At 41.5% G+C, this 21,837-nt stretch overlaps 2 protein-coding genes and 2 non-coding genes across 7 annotated transcripts in view; all 4 read right to left on the bottom strand.

Moving 5' to 3' along the window:
* The window catches only part of TRIM66 (tripartite motif containing 66), a 44,952-nt gene extending 28,106 nt beyond the window's left edge, over positions 1–16,846 (bottom strand). The window contains exons 1-4 of one of the 4 annotated variants that reach the window (XM_086892061.1): positions 14,608–14,909; positions 14,465–14,500; positions 6,103–6,206; positions 2,313–2,460 (exon numbers count right to left, since the gene is read on the bottom strand). In XM_086892061.1, the coding sequence (XP_086748187.1) occupies positions 2,313–2,460; positions 6,103–6,111 (157 nt within the window). In that variant the 5' untranslated portion in view covers positions 6,112–6,206; positions 14,465–14,500; positions 14,608–14,909. Of the gene's footprint in view, positions 1–2,312; positions 2,461–6,102; positions 6,207–10,421; positions 10,517–13,987; positions 14,097–14,464; positions 14,501–14,607; positions 14,910–16,563 lie in introns of those variants that run through there. The other 3 variants (XM_086892062.1, XM_023928618.2, XM_086892063.1) reach the window with 3 other exon arrangements.
* Positions 16,847–19,059: 2,213 nt separating this feature from the next.
* RPL27A (ribosomal protein L27a) lies at positions 19,060–21,836 on the bottom strand. The gene is made up of 5 exons (XM_023928619.2): positions 21,750–21,836; positions 21,379–21,442; positions 20,875–20,950; positions 19,924–20,098; positions 19,060–19,250 (listed from the first exon to the last, which is right to left on the bottom strand). The coding sequence occupies exons 1-5, from the start codon at positions 21,750–21,752 to the stop codon at positions 19,122–19,124; spliced, it is 447 nt and encodes a 148-aa protein (XP_023784387.1). The 5' UTR covers positions 21,753–21,836; the 3' UTR covers positions 19,060–19,121.
* On the bottom strand, positions 19,483–19,614 carry LOC111930689 (small nucleolar RNA SNORA3/SNORA45 family). Its single transcript, XR_002865271.1, has one exon. It is a non-coding gene; the product is annotated as a small nucleolar RNA SNORA3/SNORA45 family (small nucleolar RNA).
* Positions 20,403–20,535, bottom strand: LOC111930688 (small nucleolar RNA SNORA3/SNORA45 family). Its single transcript, XR_002865270.2, has one exon. It is a non-coding gene; the product is annotated as a small nucleolar RNA SNORA3/SNORA45 family (small nucleolar RNA).
* Position 21,837: the final 1 nt, after the last annotated feature.

Here is a 21,837-nt window from a genome sequence, read left to right as displayed (position 1 = left end):
TAACAAGATGTGGTCTTTAAGGTCAATGTTTCATGAAGTCCTATATAATGATTTCCTCCCCTCTTTTTCTCTCTCTGAAGGGTTCTTTAGCCTTTGGGTGATTGCAATCAACCCAGAGAATTCATTGGGGTTTTTTAATACCATGGAAGATTTAAGAGACAAGCAGATTTCAAATGCAAACCAAGAATAAAATCAGTATTATCTAATTGCAACACAGACCCACAGCCTCTGCCACTAGTAATCCCCTGACTCAATTGACACATCAGTGAGAACTGCCACTGAGCCATGGTATTCTTGACCTACTTTTTACTCAGCTCAGAGCAATACTTTTCAGTTTTGAAATAAGTTTAATGCTTAGAAATCAGGTACTAAGCAAGGGCACAACCCTGATTTTTCTAGAAGCAAGTATCTAACCACAACTACCCATTTTAGATTCTTAAAAAGAACCTCCCTTAGTGACCAGATAAAGCTCAGCTGCCCTAAATTCTGATAATTCATCATTTGAGTCACCATTTCCTTCAGCCTATATTTTCTTTATCTCAGGTGGATCTCTTGAATAATTAACAGAAAGTTTGAAATCCCTGCTCCTCTGATCAGTTGATGTCAACTTTGGAAAAGCAATCCCAGCTAACAGTTCTGCCTCCACTTGCATAATTTCCAATGATTCAGACTTTGGTTTTACAGGCACACACTCTGCCTTGAAAGAAAACAAAAGTATAGCAGAAAGGTTTCCCAGGGGAGCCAGGCTCCTCTAGCTCTGTCACTTCATAAATAGTTTATTAAAATGACTAGAAATGGGAAGGATTTAATGTGTTTGGTGAAGGTGTTTTGCTACTTTACTTCATTTCTGACCCAAGGACTCTAGCACTGACCAAAGAAAGTCTGGTCCTTACAAGGGAAATGCCAAAAGATAGAACAGTTTAAAATTGCAAGAGCTCTTAAGAGAAGGTGGGTGCTTTCAGAACACCCTATACAGACTGATGATACTGTGTGTTTATTTTCAGAAGAAGAAAAATAACAAACAACAGTCTGAATTCTAGTATATCCTAGTATTTGCTTTCTTTGAACTATTCTGAAGGGATATCTATGTCCAAAATAGAAACAACCTACATAAATAATAGCATAAATAAAAAAGCACAAATTACATTCCAAATAATTTCTATATTAACTAGTCTATATATGATCTACCAAGCTCCTTGTTTGTGTTTTGTTCAGCATGTGGAGTTTAGTACTAAACTAAAATTCTTTATCATGTTTTTATGTGTCTACAACTTTTTATTTATATAGCACACACACACACACACAGAGCTAAGCCACACATATAATTTCTTACCAGTATTTGTTAACAATATGTGCCAGGAATCTTAGCTAAAGTGACATGAAATTATAAACAGTTGGAGCCTCAAAACCACAGTCCTTATCTTGTCATCAGCCTGAGAAGAAAAACATATTGTCCATCCAATCAGGACATTTGAAGGGAGACTGGGGGACTTCAGTTTATATTATTCTCTAGAAAAGACCCAAAAAACATTTAAATGTAATTTGTGCTTTTTTATTATCCATTCTTATGGACTTCTTTTGTTTACACTCTATTAGGCAATGGCATATTTTGTCTCAAGAACCTCAAACTCTGTTTGATATGACCACCTAGTATTTAAAAACTCCATCTATGGCAAGTCTAGACTTCCACAAGAAAAATCCTAAAGGAAAACAAAATAAAAAGAATAATCAGTGGGCTACTTTGACTCCTTTTTCTGTCCTTCATCTTCCTTATGAAGAAGGATAAGAATGCAGCACAAATTCTTATTTTTAGTTAAAAATTGCTCTTTTAGTTTAGGTTAGCATACTCTGCAGCAGATTTCTGACACACAGGTAAAGAAAAGAATGAACATCCTGTAGTGATCACAGCCTTTTGCTGTCTGTGACTCCCTCACACACCTTGTCCATATGCACAGGAATTGCTTTGTCACGGTTTCCTCAATAAAATTACCCAAACTGGGACAGAAATACTGAAAGGGCAAGGCCTGTTGATGTTGTAGGCCTCCTAACCCTGTCCCATCACTCCATGGATTGGAAAGGAGAAGATCCTATCCGTGGAACGCAAATATCCAAACTTTTTTTTCCAATATCATGAAACACTGATTGTGGCAATGGCCCTGAAGTTGGAGAAAAGTCACATAATCTCTTGCTGACACATACAAATCCTTCTGAGCCTGGTGTCTGTGGCACAGAGCCTGAACTGCTCCTTTTGCACCTGAATAAGTGATAGGAGAAGAAAGAGAAGAAAGAAAATTCCAGTGTGTCCCCAGTACCTGCGCAGGCTTTCAGGGATACAGACAGGAAGCGATCTCCAGGTTCCTTGCCATGTCTGTGCTCCTCTGTACAAGAACTGCACAACCACTTATTGCATCTTATACAGAGACTGTGGGCAGGTCTCTTCTCTTTGCACATGGAGCAGCTCTAAGAACAAGAAGCACAATTACACACATAACAAATCAGCTGTACAAACTGTTGTCTTTAACAGACTGATTCAGATTGGTGAGCTTAATATTTTTTTTGTCCTCAGACTAAAGCAATTCGAGTTGTTTTAAGACTCTGGATGTAATTGTGTAACATTCAGAAAAACACATAAAACATCCTAATGGTGGGACAATCTAGAAAACAACATGGGGATGCCCCCATACTATCAATGAAAAACTTCATTCCTATCCTCTGATATGAGGATAGGACCAGAAATGAGCTCAGTTTATATCCTGATATCACATGTGGTGAAAGCACAGGAACATGAGGAGACCTGGAAACCTTAATTAATTACTCTCTCTATTGCCTCAGCAGTTTAGGGAATGCCCTTTGCTCTACAGGCCATGCTGCCTGGACATGTCACTAAGGGGAAAATGAACAGAGCAGCACAGAAATGAGGTGGGGAATTCAATATTAGGTGTCCAGAATGAACTCAAGAGTCATTTCAAGGCAGCTACAATGATAACTCTTTTAAAAAGGATTTGCTCTAGGAATAAAACACCTTCTTTTAAAACCCCCAATATTCATGTATTTGGCTCACCACAACCACTAAAATGTTACCACATTTTACCACAGTAAATAGGTACTAATGGGCAGAGTAGGCACAGAGAAGTTACCATCATCAAAGCAGAAAGGCTTTACCACCACGTTATTAAACTTACAATATATCTACTATAGCTATGCACACCATGTATCTCCTCAATATTGCTTCTCTCAGGGCTACTCAAACAAATAGGAATAGATGGCAAAATCACTTCCTGCACTGCCCTTTCTGCTGGACGTCAGCTTATCTTCACTTCAGCTGTGAACTGAAATAGCTGCATCCCAACTCTTCAATGGGAAACACAAAGAGAAGGATACAGCAGCCTGTGCTCAGCTCATAACCCCTGATGGAAGTCCTGGTGAGTGTAATGGAAGGATTTCTCCTCATGGTGTCTCAGGAAATAGAAAGTCTGAAGGAATAACTATTGCAGTTCTTGGCTGGTTGCCTCAGTTTTAAATCACAGCTTTAACATTAAATGGAACATTCATATCCACCTAAATTCTGAGACACGTGTCAAGCTCTGACTCACTTCAGCACAAGAAGAAAAACTTTTGTTCTGCTAAAATTAATTTAAATTTCATTGCTTCCTTCGGCAGGTCTGGCATTTCACAACAGGTCTCTTATCAAGCCATTACTCAAGAGTTTCTAAATATTCATTCTCAAACAGATTGAGCAATTCTTGACAATAAGACAACAAAGCAAAGTTTTAAATGTGTTTAATTATCTAGAGAGGGAATTGTTTGTGCAAGCAAATATGCTATTTTAGTCATCTGCATAGCAACATTTTCCAAGAGGTACATACAATAATTTAAACCAAAAAGCCTAATAAAACTTATAAAACCAAAATGCAAGAATATTTAATTTTGGCAACAAAGACTGCTGTATAAAAAGAAGTGACTGATCTAAAATGTACCCACCTAGGTGCAGCTTAGGAAAAAGGTGAGGAATGCTCTGCCCTCTCTGCCATAACCCAGCCTGCTTTAGCACAGGTTTACCTGTAACAGTTCAGCTGTCAGTCTGACTGGAATTTATATTGACACTGTACTGGCTTAACATCACTTTTAAGTTGCAGAGTGTTCCCAGAGTTATATTATTTATGATGTGGAAATGGGCTTTTGGGCAAGAGATTCTGAATTGCATATTTTTGAGACTGCTGCTGCTGGCATGTAGCACATTCTATCATTCATGCTTCACTCTCTCACACACTGAGAGACACCTTGCTGCTTCCAAACTCTTTGTTACAAGCCTTGATAGACTCATATTTGAACATGTAAGGAAAATTAGGATGATGGCAACTCAGCCATGTCTCAGGTGGATGATCTGGTGCTTCTCCTTTTGATGTCACTGGTGGTGAAACTGTGGCTGTAATTTTGGGTGTGATGGTAGTGGTTAAATATACTAAGCAAGCAAAGCTATGTGATTAGACTTAATAAAAAGGAAGCCAAAAACTGAAGGCTCACAAGTTGCTCTAGGGTACTCCTATGCTTCAGTGAGAAATCTGCACTACTGAACTGCTCTTAGGACTCCTGAGGGATTACAGAAAAGAAAAACCTTCTTTTAAGGATGGTTTGAAAAAATAATCTAGTGCTTTTGAAGACATTAGATATTCTCATTTGATTTCCTTTCTACATAAATTCTCATTAAAAAGTAAATGATGCAAGTCACAGTAATTAAGAAATCTCAGTATAATAAATGCATTTTAAAAACTCAGCAGTATCCTGTGAATTTTCTTCCTCTCTTTGGAGAGTGCATGTGAATACACCCCTTCTTGTTCTAGACCAACTTATGTTGCACTCTGCAAGCAATGTACACCTGAAGGTGTCAACACAGTTTGCTTGCCTTAATTATTTTTATTTCCCCAGAATGCTCTGTGGATTAGGTTTCACACTCTTTTACTTTTTAACAATACCCAGCTTTCTCTGTCCCTCCTCTCCACCCAAGTTAGTGGCAGCTACAAAGCTGTGAGAATAGTCCTGCTTGTTACGGGGTATTTAACAGAAGTTAAATCCACCTATGTACGGTGCCAATTCAAGACTAAAGTAGTAACCCAATACCTTCCTTTGAATCAATTCCCCAGTGGGAAACTGCAATATGATGTCACTTTTTTAACCATTAATACAGATAATCAGAAATTATAACTGCTCACATGACCTAATGGGTGATGTTGGTGTAACAATTTAGTCAAGAGCCAGCCTCTGTGGCTAGCAGGTAGAGAGAGGGGATCCTCACTCCTCCTCAGCTCCAGAGAGGTCACATCCAGAGTATTCTCCTCAATTCTGGTCTCCATAACTCAAGAGAGACAAGGAGAGGGTCCAGCAGAGGCCACAAAGGGGATGAGGGGTCTGGGGCATCTCTCTAATGAGGAGAGGCTGGAGCTGGGCCTGGTCAGTTGAGAGAAAGCTGAGAGGGGATCTCATTAATGCTTATAAATATCTCAAAGGTGGGCTAAGAGGACGGTGCCAGAAACTGATTTTCAGTGGTGCCCAGGGGCAGGATGAGGAGCAATGGCCACAAACTGAAACATAAGAAGCTCCACCTCAAAATGAGGGTGTCAGAGGACAGGATCAGCTGCCCAGGGAGATCATGGAGTCTCCCTCTCTGGAGACATTCAAGCCCACCTGAATGTGTTCCTGTGTCACTGCTCCTGTGGCCCTGCTGTGCTGGGGAGTTGGACTGGACAATCTCCAAAGAGCCCTTCTAATCCTAACAATTCTGTGATTGTTTAGTTTGAGTTGAGAGCAGAAGAGGACAAGGAGGAATCCAAGACATTCAGTACCTTCCTAATATGTTGATTATCACAGATACATTAGTAGCAATATTTTTAATGGACTGTCTAAAATACTGAGAGTAAAACTCATTCTTCAATTAAAGTTTTAAAATTACTATGAAGGGAGTATTATCTATCTCTGGCAATGAAGTAATTACAGCACTGCATAAGCAAACAATAAGAGAATCTTTGTTGTTCAAAATGAGATTTTCTCTGTTTTCAGAGTTCATCTGGCAGGGTTTCAAAAAGCCACAGTTTAGTGGTCACTTACCTTTGCCATAGCTGAATCACAAATGGGAAAGTCCTTGAGGAAGAAATTCTCAACTACATCCCTTGCAAAGCAGGTCTGTTTGCACACAGGGCAGGAAAGGATACCTGAATTAAAAAAAAAAAAAAAAAAAAGAAAACCACCACAAATAAAGCAATGCACACCAGCCATGCGAACCAGGAAATTATAGAAACCACACTTCAGTGGCTTTTTTGTATCACATGGGCAGTTCCAGGAAACCAAGGCATTCTTCAAGCCCTCAGTGGCTAGACCTGGTTCAATATATAGAAAAGAAAAACAAAGCAACAAAATTCCTAGAAAAACACCATATTTCAGTTGATTCATTTCTGTGTTTATTAATGATACCTGCATGTCCAAATTCTCACCTGGCTTGGAGATGTTTAAAACTGAGCTGCACTTTAAACTATACCCCTTTGTTACAGATCTACTTGTGCTTTCTGGGATTTTTCTGTGGTTCTGGACCAGCTTTACTCCACCAGAGCTGTACCCAAGCATAAAACACACACTCCTTAATACCAGTTTTACAGCGCAGGATGCACTTGCACTTGCACAATCCAAGTGAAGTGACAGGGGAATAACATGCTGCTGGCAGAAACAATAAGTCAGAAAAAAGACAAAGGAGAGAAAAGAAAGTTTTATAAGGAAAATTAGTAAATCTAGAGGTGGCAAAACATGACCTCCCCCAAAGCAAAGTGAGCAGCAGAACCTAGCTTCATTCTCATTAATAAACTGAGCACAGCTGAGGTGAATCTCAGTGTCTGCCTGGGCTGAGAACCAAGAGTTCAAGCATGGGTCCATAATCAAACACCTCCATTTTTGCACCTCTGATATTTCATTCCTTGACTTCTTGGGCTAGGAGCTCTATTATATTTGGCTAGAAGCTCCAGTGTGTTGGTTTGGGGTTTTTTGTAGGATACTGCATTTTTCTGGCCACATTTCTGCAAACTACTGTAGATGTAAAAACAGTCCTTTAGAGAGGGTGCTGGTGTGTCAGTCTATTTCACCTTATCAAGGTGTATCATTTTTTTAATCCAAGTTTTTTCCATTCTGTTAAGAACAGAATTTCCATGCTATGCTCACCTTGCCAAGTCATCTATTTATGATAACTAACAACAATATGTTCTATGACTAACTGGTTTAAACTCACCTAAAGCAAGGTTTTAAAGCAAGATCAATGACGACATTCTACTGTTCAATGGGCTTTTTTCCCTCAGCTCAAAATTATTTTTGCACATGGACAGTGGCCTGTAAGTCAATTAAACCTTAAGTTTTCTATTATTCTTCACATTACACCATTATCAGAGACTCTCCTGTTTTCCAGGTGCTTGGTATTACCTGTCCCTTGGGATATGTCTCCTGCAGTCCCTGGCCAGGGGCAGAATGCTGATTCTGAATGTCTCCCAGTTTCAGACCTGGGCTACTGTAACTTTAACAGCAGCATTTTATATTGACAGGACACACAGACCTCAAAACATTCCTACATTACCACTTCTGGCAGCAGCACTACCCGGTCAGATGTCCGAACACACTCACTTCCACTCACAAATGTTTTGAAGAAACACAGTTCTGGTACATCTTCTTTTAAAACTATCCCTCACTAAGTACCTCTTTCATGAGCTTTAGATCTTTTTTAGCCCAAATCTAAAGCCAAAAGCACAATTGTTTTCTATTTTTCCAGGTTGCATTTAAAACAGAAATGTGATTTGGGGGCCCAAGTAGCAGACCATGATCTATCTAAAATACTTGTTGAACTGTGTGTTTCATACACATCTGAGCACTCATGCAGACATGAGAAGGAACAGGCTGTGCCCACAGGTGACTGTGCTACTCAGCCACAAGTCACCCCGGGGGAAAGGGTAACAAGCAATTTCCAGCACTTTGCTCATCAGGCATGTAAACTGAGTCTTGTTTAAGGGTGCTTGCTGGCAGGAGTTACAAAGGTGCTAAAAAATTATCTGATAAAAATGCCCACGATGGCAGAAAGCTGAAGAAGCCTTTTTAACAGCTCCTCTATTTTGCATCCTTCCTATAAGGACCGCAGCTGAAAAAGTATCTGAATCACCTACAGTTTTTGTAGCTAATCACATTTTCCCGTGTTATACCCTAGCACAACACAATTCTTTTATATTGGTGTCACTGAAACCTCTCCAAGCTTTCCCAAATTACAGTGTGAGACTTTGAGGTGTCTGCTAGCAGCTCTGTCCTCTGGAGACACATAAAAGCAGGAGGAGGCGAGACAAGCTGTGTTACACTGACAGTGCCTCCTACTCCTTGTAAATGCTGCTCACTACAAGCACTGGTGAACTGCAGAGCTAATTCCTGGGAGCTGAAACACTCCTCAAGTTTCCCTGCCAGCCCTGTACAAAGTGGCACAGCTGGAACTGCAGCAGGAATGAAAAGATGGATATGTTCTGATTGATAAGCTAGGAAGCAAGATACCTACTCTGCAAGCAGCTTCTCAAATAAGTCTCACAGGACATGCTCTAATTCTCAGTGCAGTCAAGAGGAAACCAGCTCCTGACTTCACAGAGTTGCCTTGAGCCCTTGGGGACCTGGAACCAGTTTCTTTCTCCCATAACAGCATTGCCAGCTCTTGGTCTGGCTAACATGGAGAGAAAACCTCCACACTGAGGCTACATAATACCCTGCAAATGGACCTAAAGGGAATAGCCAACAGGTGACTTTCTGAAGAAGTCCATGACTCTCACAGTTACTCTCTCATTCACGTGCTGTGCAGGTGAGCACGCACAAAGCATTTCTGGGAACAGCTGCTTACTGGGAAACAAAGGCATGGGGCTTTGTCCCAGCAAGGACAGCTTCTATTGACACACTACATAAGGAAAAAAAGGTTACTACTGAAGTTACTGCTTTATTATGTTCCAACACCATTCTGTTAGTGCAGAATGTTAAATCAAATTAAAACAATTGAATGATACTTCATGGAATGCTTATGGCCTCAGGCACCTTCACATGAGCTTTAAATTCTGCTAATTTGTTACAAACCACTGAAGTATAGCATAAAACATAATTAGAATGCATTTAGTTTGATAATGAGCAAGACAACCTTTAGAGTGTTTTTAAATTATAAAAAAACTTTGACAATTTTCACACTTTGAAAGCATAAATCATGCATGGATTTCAGTTCTGCACAAAAGCCTCCCCTGTATATGTGCTGAGAAATGCAATCAACAGTTTGAAGGTAAATGACATTACTGCTGATTAATATTACCCTTAGTATTATTATCACCTAGAAGTGATGCCCTGGATGGCACAGCACAATTTTCTCCCAGGTTTTAGATCCATGTTACGCTGCTAAAATCAGTGTTGTTCCAGAGATACACAGGGAGCAAGTTGCACAGGTCAGAGCTTTGTTTTAGACCACCAAGTACAGCTTTAATTGAGTAAATGACAGAGTGTGTCTTAAATATCCAAGTAATTGTAAATTATAATGACTTCATATCTAAAACTCCCTTGAGATGAACAGAAGGCATGCAGAGCCATCAGCGTAATTTTAAAAAGTTTAGAATTTTTTTTTAAAAGAGCAATTAAGAGGAAAAATAATGGGGACACCACAGCAATAGAGTATCGAAAGTCATTTCCTACTCACAGGTGGGCTAATCAGAAACACCTAATACTGAATCCTATATCTCAAATTTTAATAGAAGCACAGGAGACAAATTTGCATCTTTCTAAAAGAGGGACTCCCTGAGCATGGTGGCTTTGGAGATCACACTTGTTTCGCTAATTGGGTTTATTTGATACCTTTTCCACTTAATAAAAGCATCTGTGCTCTATGGAAATGCCCCATCTTTTTCAATATGAATTCCCCAAAGAATCAAAAGTTAGCTTGGCATAATAAATACACTACAAAATGGACTGTGGAGCAATTAACCTGAAATTAAGCAAATAATTACATACACATTCACAAACAGCCACAGGTAGCATCGCACTGTGCTCATGCTCAGAGTGCAAACCACCAGTAAGACACATTTTCCTGGAAAGCCCTTACCTGTGCTCTGGATAAAGAGCCAGAGAGCTGCCCACAGAGTCACCTGTTTTGGGGGAGAGGTGGGTGGTAAGAGCTGCACACACACAAATTCCCTGGGATCAGGCAGTGCTGTGCTGCAGACTGAGGTCACTGCACCTCTCCCTGGGGCTGCTCCCTCTTCTTTGGCCAGGAATTCTGGCTAATCAGCAGGGAGGAAAGGTGTATTGAGTCACTACAAGGTGCAGAGTTTTTTTCCTCTTGCCTTCTTCCTTGCCCTTGCCTCTAGGATTCATTCAGGCCTCTGAAAACTTGCCTTGGTCGTATTTTTCCCGAATAAAAATCCTACAGTCAAAATGAGCAGCAGTGTCCTACTTCCTTTCTTGCCTGGGTCTTCAGTCAATCCTCAAACTGGAGCAGAAGGAAAGAGAGGAGCTTTTCCAAATCCAGCTAGCAGCAAGTCCTACAATGCCATGCACTCCCACTGTACTTTTTGCAGACCATAACCTAAATATTTTTCTTGCCTTCCTACCTTACCACTGCCTCCAAACAACACTGTTAATCTGTTTTAAGAACCTGCACTTTGCAGACAGCTCATTTAAATATATCATTATTAGAGCACTGTGGGTGAAGGGAAGAGTAGTCAAAAGCCCTGGAGACTCACTGTTTGTACGTATGAGAATGATGCAATTTCTGGATCTAAACAGCAATTCAACGAGGAATTACAGGACTCAAGCAACAGTTAATATATTAGGAGAACAGGTGCAATCATGATACCTAAAGGGAGGCCAATATTGATATCAAAACCCCTAGAAGCAGAAAAAAGCTGACAGAGGTGTTGACACCTTCTATTTTTGCGTGGAAATTAAATTGGCAGGAAGGAGGTAGGAACATATGCATAAATTACCGTTTAGAAGTTCAGTGCCTCCTGCTGTTTAGGACTTGAAGTTATTATTTATGACATCCCATTTCACTGCTAAAGAGATGACCAGCAATTTAGAAAGGCTAGCAAGGATCCTAATGCTGGATTTAAGCCCAGTTTCATTGTGACACACAGAACTAAGCCCTACTTCAGAATTATATGCAGGTTAAACCACATATAAATAATTCTCAGTGTATTTGAGTTATCAGCTACTGAAGAATCTCTGGAGACCACGTTGTATTGAACTGACTCCTACAAAGTGTCAGCACATGAGGGATGTGGAAGAACAATCCTACACCTAAATCCTCCCAGGACCCCAGTGCTCCTTTCACCCCATCATCCCCAGCAGGCCTGTGCATCTGAACATCACTACAAAAGGCACCAGAAAGAGATGTGTAACTGTGTGTGGCTGTGTTTATGTACAGGCACCTCTGAGCCCTGAAAAGCTTAAGCGGCAGATGTTTATTCAGCTGAATTAGTTTGCAGCCCTTTTTCAGCAGCCACCACGTTTATTTCCATTCTCACACTCCCAGCCAGAGTAACTCGATAGAGGGCTGGGGAAAAATGGAATTTCAGAGGCAGTGAATCCATTAGTCAGACAGAGATGCCCAGTCTGACACTCCAACTTCACATCTGGGCTATCCAAAATCAGCTTTCAGGAAAACAACAAGGTTCTGCCTCATGCTGTTCAAGCCCCAGCTCTCCACAGGTCGGATCTCTCACATCCCACAGCGCTTTCTCTGTTAATAGAAGCTGCCAACTCTGCATTGGCCCCAGCAATAAGAACAGTGTCCCTTTGTAGAAGTACAAATAAAGAAAGAACTAGAATTTCTGAGGGGTTTCAAGGTTTTTACTCCACCTATACTACAGCAATCTAATTTCTAAGTGTCAGAGCTAGGGATCATTTACAGAAATCATCTCTGAAGTGCCAACTGTAACCTCTCCACCACCTGTGGACACCAAGTACATGAGAAGTCACAGCTCATAGTTTTGTTTCAAGGTCTTCCAGTCTGGTCAGGGCTAAATAGAAAGAGCCCTCAAGCTGACTGCCTCAGAAATAGATCAATGCAGATAATTTACTAATTATTACCAAGAGAATCGAATAGGATAAAGGAACAAACAGTGGAGGTACTACACACACCACACTTGTACTTGCTGGCCACATGTTGCACCTATTCCTCTGCTCTTTTTCCTCCAACAACCATCAGAATAATTATTCTCAGAGAGCATTAACTACAGATCGAGCTGCAGGCATAATTTACATTTCCTTGAAGACCCAATTATGGGTTATAGGAAACAGCTCTGAAGACAACCTCCCACTCTACAGTTCATGTTTATATAACTAAAGCCCTCATTGTTTCACTTGCCTTTTGGATCTGGCAGCCAAGCAGCACAAAGGGCTGAGTGCAGCAGTGCAAAGGGCTGACTGACTTTAAACCCATTTTAGGTTGACTAAATATATGGATTATGAACAGTTTCTCTCTTCAGAATAATCTTTTTACTTCCTTTTTTAGAGGTAAAACGTGCTTGGTTCTAAGTGGCTCTAATTAAAGCAAAAGGGTGCTCTCCTTCAGAATTAACAGATGATTGCATTGCATCATCTGCCTTAAATGAATGCAACAAAACAAGTTTATTTGGTATCCTGGAGATACCACAGCTCTACCAAGGCAGCTAAACTGCTCCACTGAAAACTAAATTGTGGTTTAGAGAACTCTGTAGATGGTTTTCTTGTTTGTTTATCTTTTATTATTTAAGTAGAGGCTGAACACAAGCTAAGGCACTGTGTGCTGACACCTGCAGTCTCCTGAAACCAGTGCTCCACACTTTCTGTGCCAAAACTTCAGTCTGAAAATGAGCCTAGAGCCAAAGCAGTCCTAGAGCTCAATCCTTCTCCTGAAATAAACCCCCCTGAAGATCTCTCTGACCAACACCTTGCTGACTTTTGGGTGTGCCTCACTAACAAGTGTTCACAATTAAGAATCCACTGTTAAATATATATATACATATATATATATATATATATATATATATATATCACCTACCATACAAGCTAAAGAAAACTCTTTCTTTTCAGCAGGAAATAATAAAATGCAGTAAGTGGACATCTGTCAATAGCTGAAGCTACATTTGCTCTCTTTATCCAATCTGTCTGCATTTCTCTCACACATAACCCTGCTACATTTCTTGGAATTAAGTTAACGCAACACAAGTATGGACAGCTTTTGTCCATAGGTACTTAGGTACCATGAAACATAGAATATAGGCAGAAATTTTCCAGGGTTTTTGTTATCCAAACCAGAGAAATATAAAAGGAAAAAAAAAATTAAATTAAATTGCAGAAAGTAATAGCTCAACACACAAGTTCAATATGAAAACATAATACAACTAAATCCACCACTTCACAAAACAATTTACAAAGCTGAGCAACTACTACTAACATTTTACTTTACAGGTTAGGCTAATTACACAATTTGATGACAAAATGTTAAGAATTCCAGGGGTTATATCAGTTAGCAGAAATCTGCAAGGTGTTTCAGTGCCTCTTTTCTGATCTGCCTGGTTCTCAGGGGTCCTAACTGTGACTGAGCACCAATTACCTGTGATTTTTCTTTTGTTTAAGGAAAAAAAACCAAAAAAAACACCAACAAAGCCTTTAGCAGGGACAGTCTTGCAAAAACATGAACTTTTCCCAGCAATGCACCTCCACTGGTCCCCATTTGACTACTTTTGGAATTAATTGTTGGTGACATTTAAAGCACTAAATCAATTTGTATCTTTGAACATCTTACAGAGAGGAAGATTTACAGATGTGAGGTAATTTATTTGGGCATCCAACTCCAGTCCAGGGAGGAGGGATAAACACAGGAACCTGGATGAATCTGGTTTTAAATGTATTTAGAACTTCATGAGAAAGACCCAAAAGTGCAAGAATCAACATTGTACCGTGAGTGACAACTCACACGGGTAGGAGCCTGGGAAAGTCTTCAAATGAGACATTTACACCTCAAGAGATGGGAGAATTGTTCTTTCCCGTGCACTAAACAGACTGGAAACACGTAACATGCAGATCTGCAGAGGAGGAGAATGTGAATTCTCTGTTACAGGAAGACAAGGAATAAAAATAGGAAAGCGACACTGGCCTGCATAAAAAAGGAAAAGAAAAAAAAAAAAAGAAACAGAATAGAAAGACTGAGAAGCTTAAAGTTCCCTTCATAGAAGGGAAACTGCAAGAGACAAAGTCACAAAGATAACTTCATTTTTCCACTCAAATTACTCCCAAACTCTCAGTTCTCACAGCTATAGATAAATTCTGATGGCTGGGCAGCTTTTCCATAGGAGCTCCGGCTGCTCCCTCAAGGAATTTTTTTCATGAGTCATCTTAAACACAGGAATAAAAGTTTCAACACCAACCCCCATCAAATGTCAGGATCACTTACCTCCAGCTTCTCAGCAAACCAATACAAAACAACAAACTAGAAAAGAGTTTTATGTTAGCAGAGTACTACTTGTAGTAAAGCATACAGAAACCTACACATTGAAATAGTCTTTTTGTGACAAATGTCAGAATGACTTCACTTACAAATACATTCATTTTTTCCATCCTTACATTTTGCTTGAGGAGTTCATAGTAAAGAACACATTTTCTTACAGGCAATATTTTACATTTACTCTGCTATAATGGTTTGGCACTTGCACTTCCATTTTATCACTGGCACCTGCCTATGATCAAACTTAAAAATTACACTGAAAACTGGAATTGTACTGCCCATAATTCAGCAATCACTGCAGAAAAGACAAGCAAAATTTAATATCATGGCATCAGAAGAGTTCAAAAATTTATCCTGCTTGACCAATGGTGGCTGCAATTTCAGACATTGGCTTAATTAAGAGACACAGATGTTTTGGTTTTGCTGCTTTCCTTGCTCATAGATTAACTGAGTCTCTGCACCTGGTGTCTCACTTCATTTACTGGGTCATCACTGCTCATTATTTATTTTCTCTATTATTATTCTCCACTATATATAATAATATATTCTCTATTATTTCTTGTTCTTTTCCACAGAAGTTCCCCATCTACACAAGAATGAAGAAGTAAACAGAGAAACTTCAGGGATACAGAAATAAACTAGTATTTATTCCATTTTGCTACAGACAAACAGTTCCTGATCCACCTTGAAGAAATACCTAATATTTTAACTCATGAGAACCTGTAGCTGCACTTCATCCAAGACCAGCAAGTGGTAGAAATTCACTTTTCCACTTGGTAAACATAAAGAATGAGGAGAGGAATGGCTGAGATGTTAAAAGAGATACATAAAAAATAATGGAGTGCTTTTTTCAACAGTATTTGATTACAGAGAGGTCCCTCAGACTTCAGGCCTACTATGACCAAGCATTAAAATTTTAAGGAGACATTACCTGCAATGATGCCTTGTTCTCTCCTTCTACCTTCATATCTTTTTCTGTCTGTACCCTACACATGAATAGTCTTTTTCTTTGCCTTTTCCTTTAGCTTTTGTGTTTTGCCAGCCTTCCAACAGTGACCTCTTAACACTGATTCCATTTGTTCTCAAACCTGAACTAGTCTAGTTTATGTCACCTCATCAATTCTGATCACCCTCACCTCAGGGAAGGTATCTTCTCTTCCTACATGTTTCTAAAATCTGCTGCAGAAGACATCATAAATGATTCCTCCTACTCAACTAAGGTTCAAAGCCTGTGAAAATACAAGTTATCTATATGCCTTTGCTCTTCTAATAAATTATTAATGAGTCTGGGATGTTTCCCCACAGCAATTAAGACTCATTCAGTTAAAATTACTATATTCTGTCATCTAGGTTTTATTAAAAAAATTAAAGTTAGACATTTTCTATTAACATCACAACCGAAAACTGTACAAATAACTCCAAGATTTCAAAAGACAGCCAAAAAATGCTTCTTACCCTCAGTACTTTACTCAGCTTGTTAGGGTGAGTTACAGCCACAAGGGTTAAGGTAGAGAGAAACAACACAGCAAGATAAGAATTTCAGTGCACCAGAATTCACATATGTAGTAATAATTATTATTACCTCTGTTGGAAACAACTGGGTGCTTTTGTGTTGCTGTTGAGGAGGAACTGAAGGAGGGGGTGAAGGAAAAATAAAACTATCACCACAGCCATAGGAAGGTCCAGCATATCAAAAAGATTGCAAAAAAAATTTTGTTCTGGAAGCTATCATGTAGCATTTATTTATTAAGCTAAGAAAATCAAATATTCATAATGTCAACCTGGTAAGTGAAACATTCATCCCATTCTGAAAAAAATGTTAAAATGTTGCCTGACTGTATCCTTTCTCTTCAAAGCACTGCTGTTGGATGAAAAACATAATGAAAGTGGCTTGTTCCCAATCCACTCTGCTCTCACAAACCTCTACTCTCCCAGTTCCTCAATTTAAAGTAGTGCTGTGGAAGAATGTACTTCAAAATGTACTTCCCAGTCCATCTCTTTTCATAATACTGTATTGCAAAGAGCATAAACCAGAGATTTTTAGTTACCTTCATAGAGAACTTCATACTCGGTGGGAATACAGCTGTATCCTTGAATCAGACCCGGAAGGCAGTCCTTACAGAAGGAATGGAGGCAGGGGAGCATTCTGGGCTCCCTCCTCCGCAGCTCCCATTTGCACACCAAACAATTCCTCAACAGATCCAGGGTCTCCATTCCTGCTGGCTGAAGGCTGGCCCCAAAAACACGAAGAGTCACAAAATGGCTCATGACAAGCCCTGCACTTCACAGAACATTTGATCGCTCGAGCGCAAACCAGAGGACAACACGGGATGCACGACCAAATAAACAACATTCACGTAGCCCCTGCGAAAAAAAAGAAGTTCCTTGCAGCTGAAAATCACATACCTGCTTTACAGAGGAGAATATCTTTGCAGATTGTTGTGCCAGAAAGCGTGGTTTAGGGTTTACAAACCACGATCCCACTATCTCTCTAGTATTTGCAACTTCTGTGAAAACTGAACTAATCTGTTCTATCAATCTACTTACAAAGCTGAATTGCCACACATTGTACGTTTCCTGCTAGAAGCACTGAAACTGTGCAATTAAAATTATGAGATTCTCTGACTGCTTTTACAATTTAACTCAAATATTTTACAGTTTTCAGGTAAAGAAAATAATACCCATACATCCATTATTTCAGCAATGCATGTTAGAAAGCTGCCTGGAAAAATGTACAGCATTTTCTGACAATCTTCTTTATAGAAAATGCACTTTGCTGTAATCAAATTTAGCTATCAAGATGATCACAGATGAGATTAGACCAAACCTGAGCTTCCTGGTGTTCCTCCCACCAGCCTAAGCTCCCCAAGGTCAGCTGAGAGCTTTGCAGGTCATGTCTCATCCTCAGTTCTCAGATTGTCAGATATTGATCAGATACAGACTGCAAAGGGCAACTCCTGCAAGTTGTATCAGAGGATAAAAAGCCTCATTTCCTCTGGAGTCACTCTTGTAGTTGATCCAACCTCCAGAGTCCCATGTAGCTGCTGAATGCCCTGGCATGGTGGCCCTGCTACTAGCAGGATGTAATTGAATCTTCAGATTTCTTCAGCACAGAAGAGCAGCAGCTCTAATCATAGGGCTATCTATTCTGAGAGATTCTGTCTTCTGGCAGATTCCAGTGGAAATGGTTAGTAAACAGATCTGGGTTTGGGTTTTTATTCCACAATGCAAAACAATTATGAATGTCTCAGAAATCAACAACCAGTAGCTTTAAAGCACTGCATCCTGAAGTCATCAGTATTTAAAATATTTTAGAAGAAAAATGGACCCTGTGTTAAGGTCTGCATCCTATTTCATTCCCAAAACCCATTCAACTAAGAGATACCCACCAACTTGACTGACAAATCACTTAGATCAATTCAAACCTGCCACTAAAACTTCAGATTCCAATTCCAAAACCAGAGGTCCCTTCGGAACTGAGCTGTGCCAGCTGTACCTGTGGTTTAATTAACATTTTATCAGTGCCTGTAACACGAGCTCACTTTTTACAGTGCATCTTCACCAACCATCTGCCTATCAGACACAAATGTCACTGAAGCAGCAGCCTCTCAGCTCACTTCATCGCTGTCATTTCTTGCAGGTCCTGTTGCTAGGACAAAGTTGCACCTACAAAAATATGTCATGTCTGCAGTAGGAAGTTGAGGTCTTAAACCACCACATTGTTGACACAGAGAAACCACAGCCCAAAGCATCCATGCACAGAGAATCAGTGCAAACAAAGCCCAATACTGAGAAATGCTCTGTCACCTCAGAAGCCAAATCTGGGGCTGGATGAGCAGAAGCAGGTTACTGTGAATTTCAATTTACACCTTTGGATCAATGTACAAAACCGAGAATTTTTTGGGTAGGAAGGGTAAGAGTGAAAAACACGTGTTTAAAATTTTCTTCTGGGGCAGGTAGTCTGAATTTGATGTTACAAGCAAGCAAGGATCATCTCAGGTAGTCATTTTAAACCCAATACATCAGAACTTCACACAGAGCAGTTCTAGAGCTGTGCCACTGCTTTGCCAGCTGCAAGGAAGGTTGAGGACAGCTGGCACCAACTCTGTCCCACAGGTGGGAACTGCAGGAATTGCATACCCAGCCTGGGGAGAGCAGGGATTGCAAATGTTAATTAACAGTTACTGGTACACCACTGTCACTTTGCTGTTCCACTCCCAAAGGCCAGGGCACCATGCCCACAGATTTCCCCTGGATATCATTTTAGTATTCAAGAATCATCAAAAGCACATCAAGTCTCTTTTCAGACAGCTGTAGAAAGGGTCACTAACCAAAGAGCAGCACAAATACAGAACTTAATTTTGTCACCCTATAAAGACAAAACAATAAAGAATCTTGCACGTGGCAGATACTGAACACTGAGTCAGGCAACTTCAAACTGAAGTGAGAAGCAGTCAAACCACTGATCAAAAATTATGCAGGTAAGATTGAAGTGTGAACTGTGTCTGGACAAGCCAGGAAAGAAAAATCACAACAACCCAAACTTCTGTAAATCACCTCATTTTATGCATTGTTTATTCAAAAAATTTGAATAAAACAAAAGCTTTTATGCCACAAGCACACAGGCACCACCAACTTCTTTGATCTTCTCCTCTGCTCTCCTACTGAAGAACTTTGCTTTCACAATGACAGGCTGCTTGGGCAGCTTCCCCTTGCCCAGCACTTTGTAGTAGCCCTAGAAAGATTTAAAATAGAAGTTCAGTGTTTGTAATCAGCTTGCAGGCTCCTACATTCAGGCCTGTTAGCACAAAATGATGATCACCATCACCCCATCCACTCAATTCATTACATTAAAAGGACAATCATGACATGAAAACAATTAACAAAACAGCTGCTGAAGTCACTGGAAGTGAGAAGTGGGTCCTGAGTGGCCAACAGGGGAGGCAGAACATCAGCACCTGGCAGAGCAGTGTCCCTGATTCGGTGGCTGGCTGAGACACAGGACATCACAGCCAGTGAATATGGATCAGATGTTTCTGTCCGAGAACTATAGCACACCAAGACAACCAAACATGTGGAGATGTGACTCTAGTCTCGAGGGTGGACAGGTGACAATGTGAGACCGGTTCCACCATGGTTTTGTTCCTTCAGGACCATTTTAAACACGCCATCTTTCACCACCTACCCAAAGGAGGGCGGTAGCTGTCCACAAACACACACCAGTACCAGAGTAAGTTCTTACAGGGAAAAATATAACAGCCAAAGTGCTTCTGTAACTACTCACGGCCTGCTGAACCTCTCAGCACTGAAGCTTATCTGCAGTTCAGCATTTTCCCAGTGGGACAGGCCCAGCTCAGGCACCCACAGGAGAGCAGGAATGCCGGGACTGAGTCCGAGCAGGAACTTACCGAGCGCACAACATCAATGACCGGGGCCAGTCCGGCCTCGTTCTTGGCGTAGTTGAGCCTCGTCTGTTCGCTGACCAGCGTCCACAGCTTGTCCAAGTTGACAGTGGGACAGAACTTCTGGTTTCTTTTCAAGTGATAGTGCCTCATGCCTACTTTCCCAAAGTAACCAGGGTGACTGTGGAAGAAACACATCAGATCACATTTTTAATTCACCCTGAACAAGCAGAACACTGAAACAAGCATCTTACTAAATCAAAGTAGCCAAAATGTCACATTACACCTTTTTTCATATTAATATGAGTACAATTTAGGTGTAATAACGATTAGTATCCAAACCAAAGAAAAAATTACTTTCTCTGTAAGTGTTTCTACCCGCTCAAACTCAGAGCTCAATCCCCCTCACTGCTGAGTGTGTATTTCCAGGGAAGTCCCACCTCCATGGACGTGGGGAGGGCTCCCTGCCTGGGAAGTTCTGGCACTGCTGTCACTAACCCGGTGACTGGCTGAGCCAGGAAGGGCACAGCCAGTGAATAGAGATTAGTGGTTCCTGTCCGAGGACTCCAGCACACCAGGACCACGGGCAGGGCCCAGACGTGACTCTATAGTCTCGGGAATCAGCACCTCTCACCTTTACCTGATGCAGCCAACAGGATGCAGTTTGCATTTAACATCACATTCTGAATTTGCTGTGTGCACTGTTAAGCAGGGACCACACTGTAACAAGCAAATTTGATCAACTTTACCTAATGCTGCACTGAACTGCAAGATGCCAAGTGAAAAGGCCTTTGATTTTAGGGTAAGAGGAGACATGAGCGGTTATACTGCCACTTCCCATTAAAGGACAAAAACACGTAGGATTGCAGGAAACTTTGTGTATTCACATATAAAAGTCAGTTGGTTCTACCTCAGGACCATGCATGTTGGCAGTAGATATTTAAAACGTTAGCTTACTATTTATCAAAGTTAATCCTGTGATGGTGCAAACCACCAGCATTACCACGTCCTCCAGGATGCTTCCTGTGTTTGCCTGAGAAAAAAAGTTTTAAGGTCGTTACATTAGTATTACACATACACTTTCAATGTCAACTGAAACTAACTATTTTATCTTGTGTTGTGACAAAACTGAAATGACTAGAGTTGAAAGGGAGACTGCATTGCCCTGTAGGTTTAAGATGTCGCACATCCAGTACTGAGCAGTAAGCAATGCTGAAGTTATAAATCCAGCGAGGGTAAAACGTGCAAGACTTAATCAGCCCATCTCCGTGGCAGCTGCCCCCGCACGCTGCGGCCTCCACCACTGCTCGCTACTTCCCTCGGTGCCGGAGGGCCCCTGCAGCCACAGCCCTGTTTTTCTGGGATCCGGGAAGAGCAGCAGCATCCCCTCAGCGCTGGGGAAGCCCCGGCAGGGCCGCGCCACCGAAGGCCCAGAGCCCCCGCGGCCGCCTCTCCACTCACCCACGCGGCCGTGGCCATGGCTGACGTGTCCTCTCAGCTTTCGGGTCTTCCTTAGCCTGGAGGGCTGCGGGGAAGGGGGAGAGCACCCGTGAGTGAGGCGGGCAGCGAGCGCCAGAACCCCGCGCCTGCCTCGGGGCCCAAGCAGCCGGGCGCCATGGCGGACCGGCCTCCCCGCACCGCTCCCGCCCGCCGCGGGCTCGGAGACGCGCCTCCCCACCACCCTCCGCTACTCCGCAGTCCCGTCCCGCCGCGGGTGCGAGGGGCGGCGGCGGCGGCCGCGCGGCCGCGGGGCCGCGGTCCGCTCCGCTCCGGTCCCGTCCCATTCCATCCCATCCCATCCCATCCCGGCCCGGCCCGGACGCAGCTCCCACCATCTTGCCGGCGTGCGCGAGGGAGAGAAAGGGCGCGGCTCTCGCGAGAGCGGGCAAAGGCGCGGGGGCGGGGCTGAAATCTCGCGAG

Source organism: Cyanistes caeruleus, chromosome 6 (genome assembly GCF_971803275.1).
Source record: "Cyanistes caeruleus chromosome 6, bCyaCae1.hap1.1, whole genome shotgun sequence".
NCBI lineage: Eukaryota > Metazoa > Chordata > Aves > Passeriformes > Paridae > Cyanistes > Cyanistes caeruleus.
The sequence above is the reverse complement of the archived record's forward strand: the minus strand, read 5'-3'. Positions and strand labels throughout refer to the sequence as shown.

Excerpts from the sequence above, each read along its gene's own strand:
- RPL27A (XM_023928619.2), bottom strand. Across the intron at positions 20,951-21,378 it reads CCATGGCCACGGCCGCGTGG|GCAAACACAGGAAGCATCCT; the intron begins GTGAGTGGAGAG and ends TTTTTTTCTCAG. Across the intron at positions 20,099-20,874 it reads AGGATTAACTTTGATAAATA|TCACCCTGGTTACTTTGGGA; the intron begins GTAAGCTAACGT and ends TTTCTTCCACAG.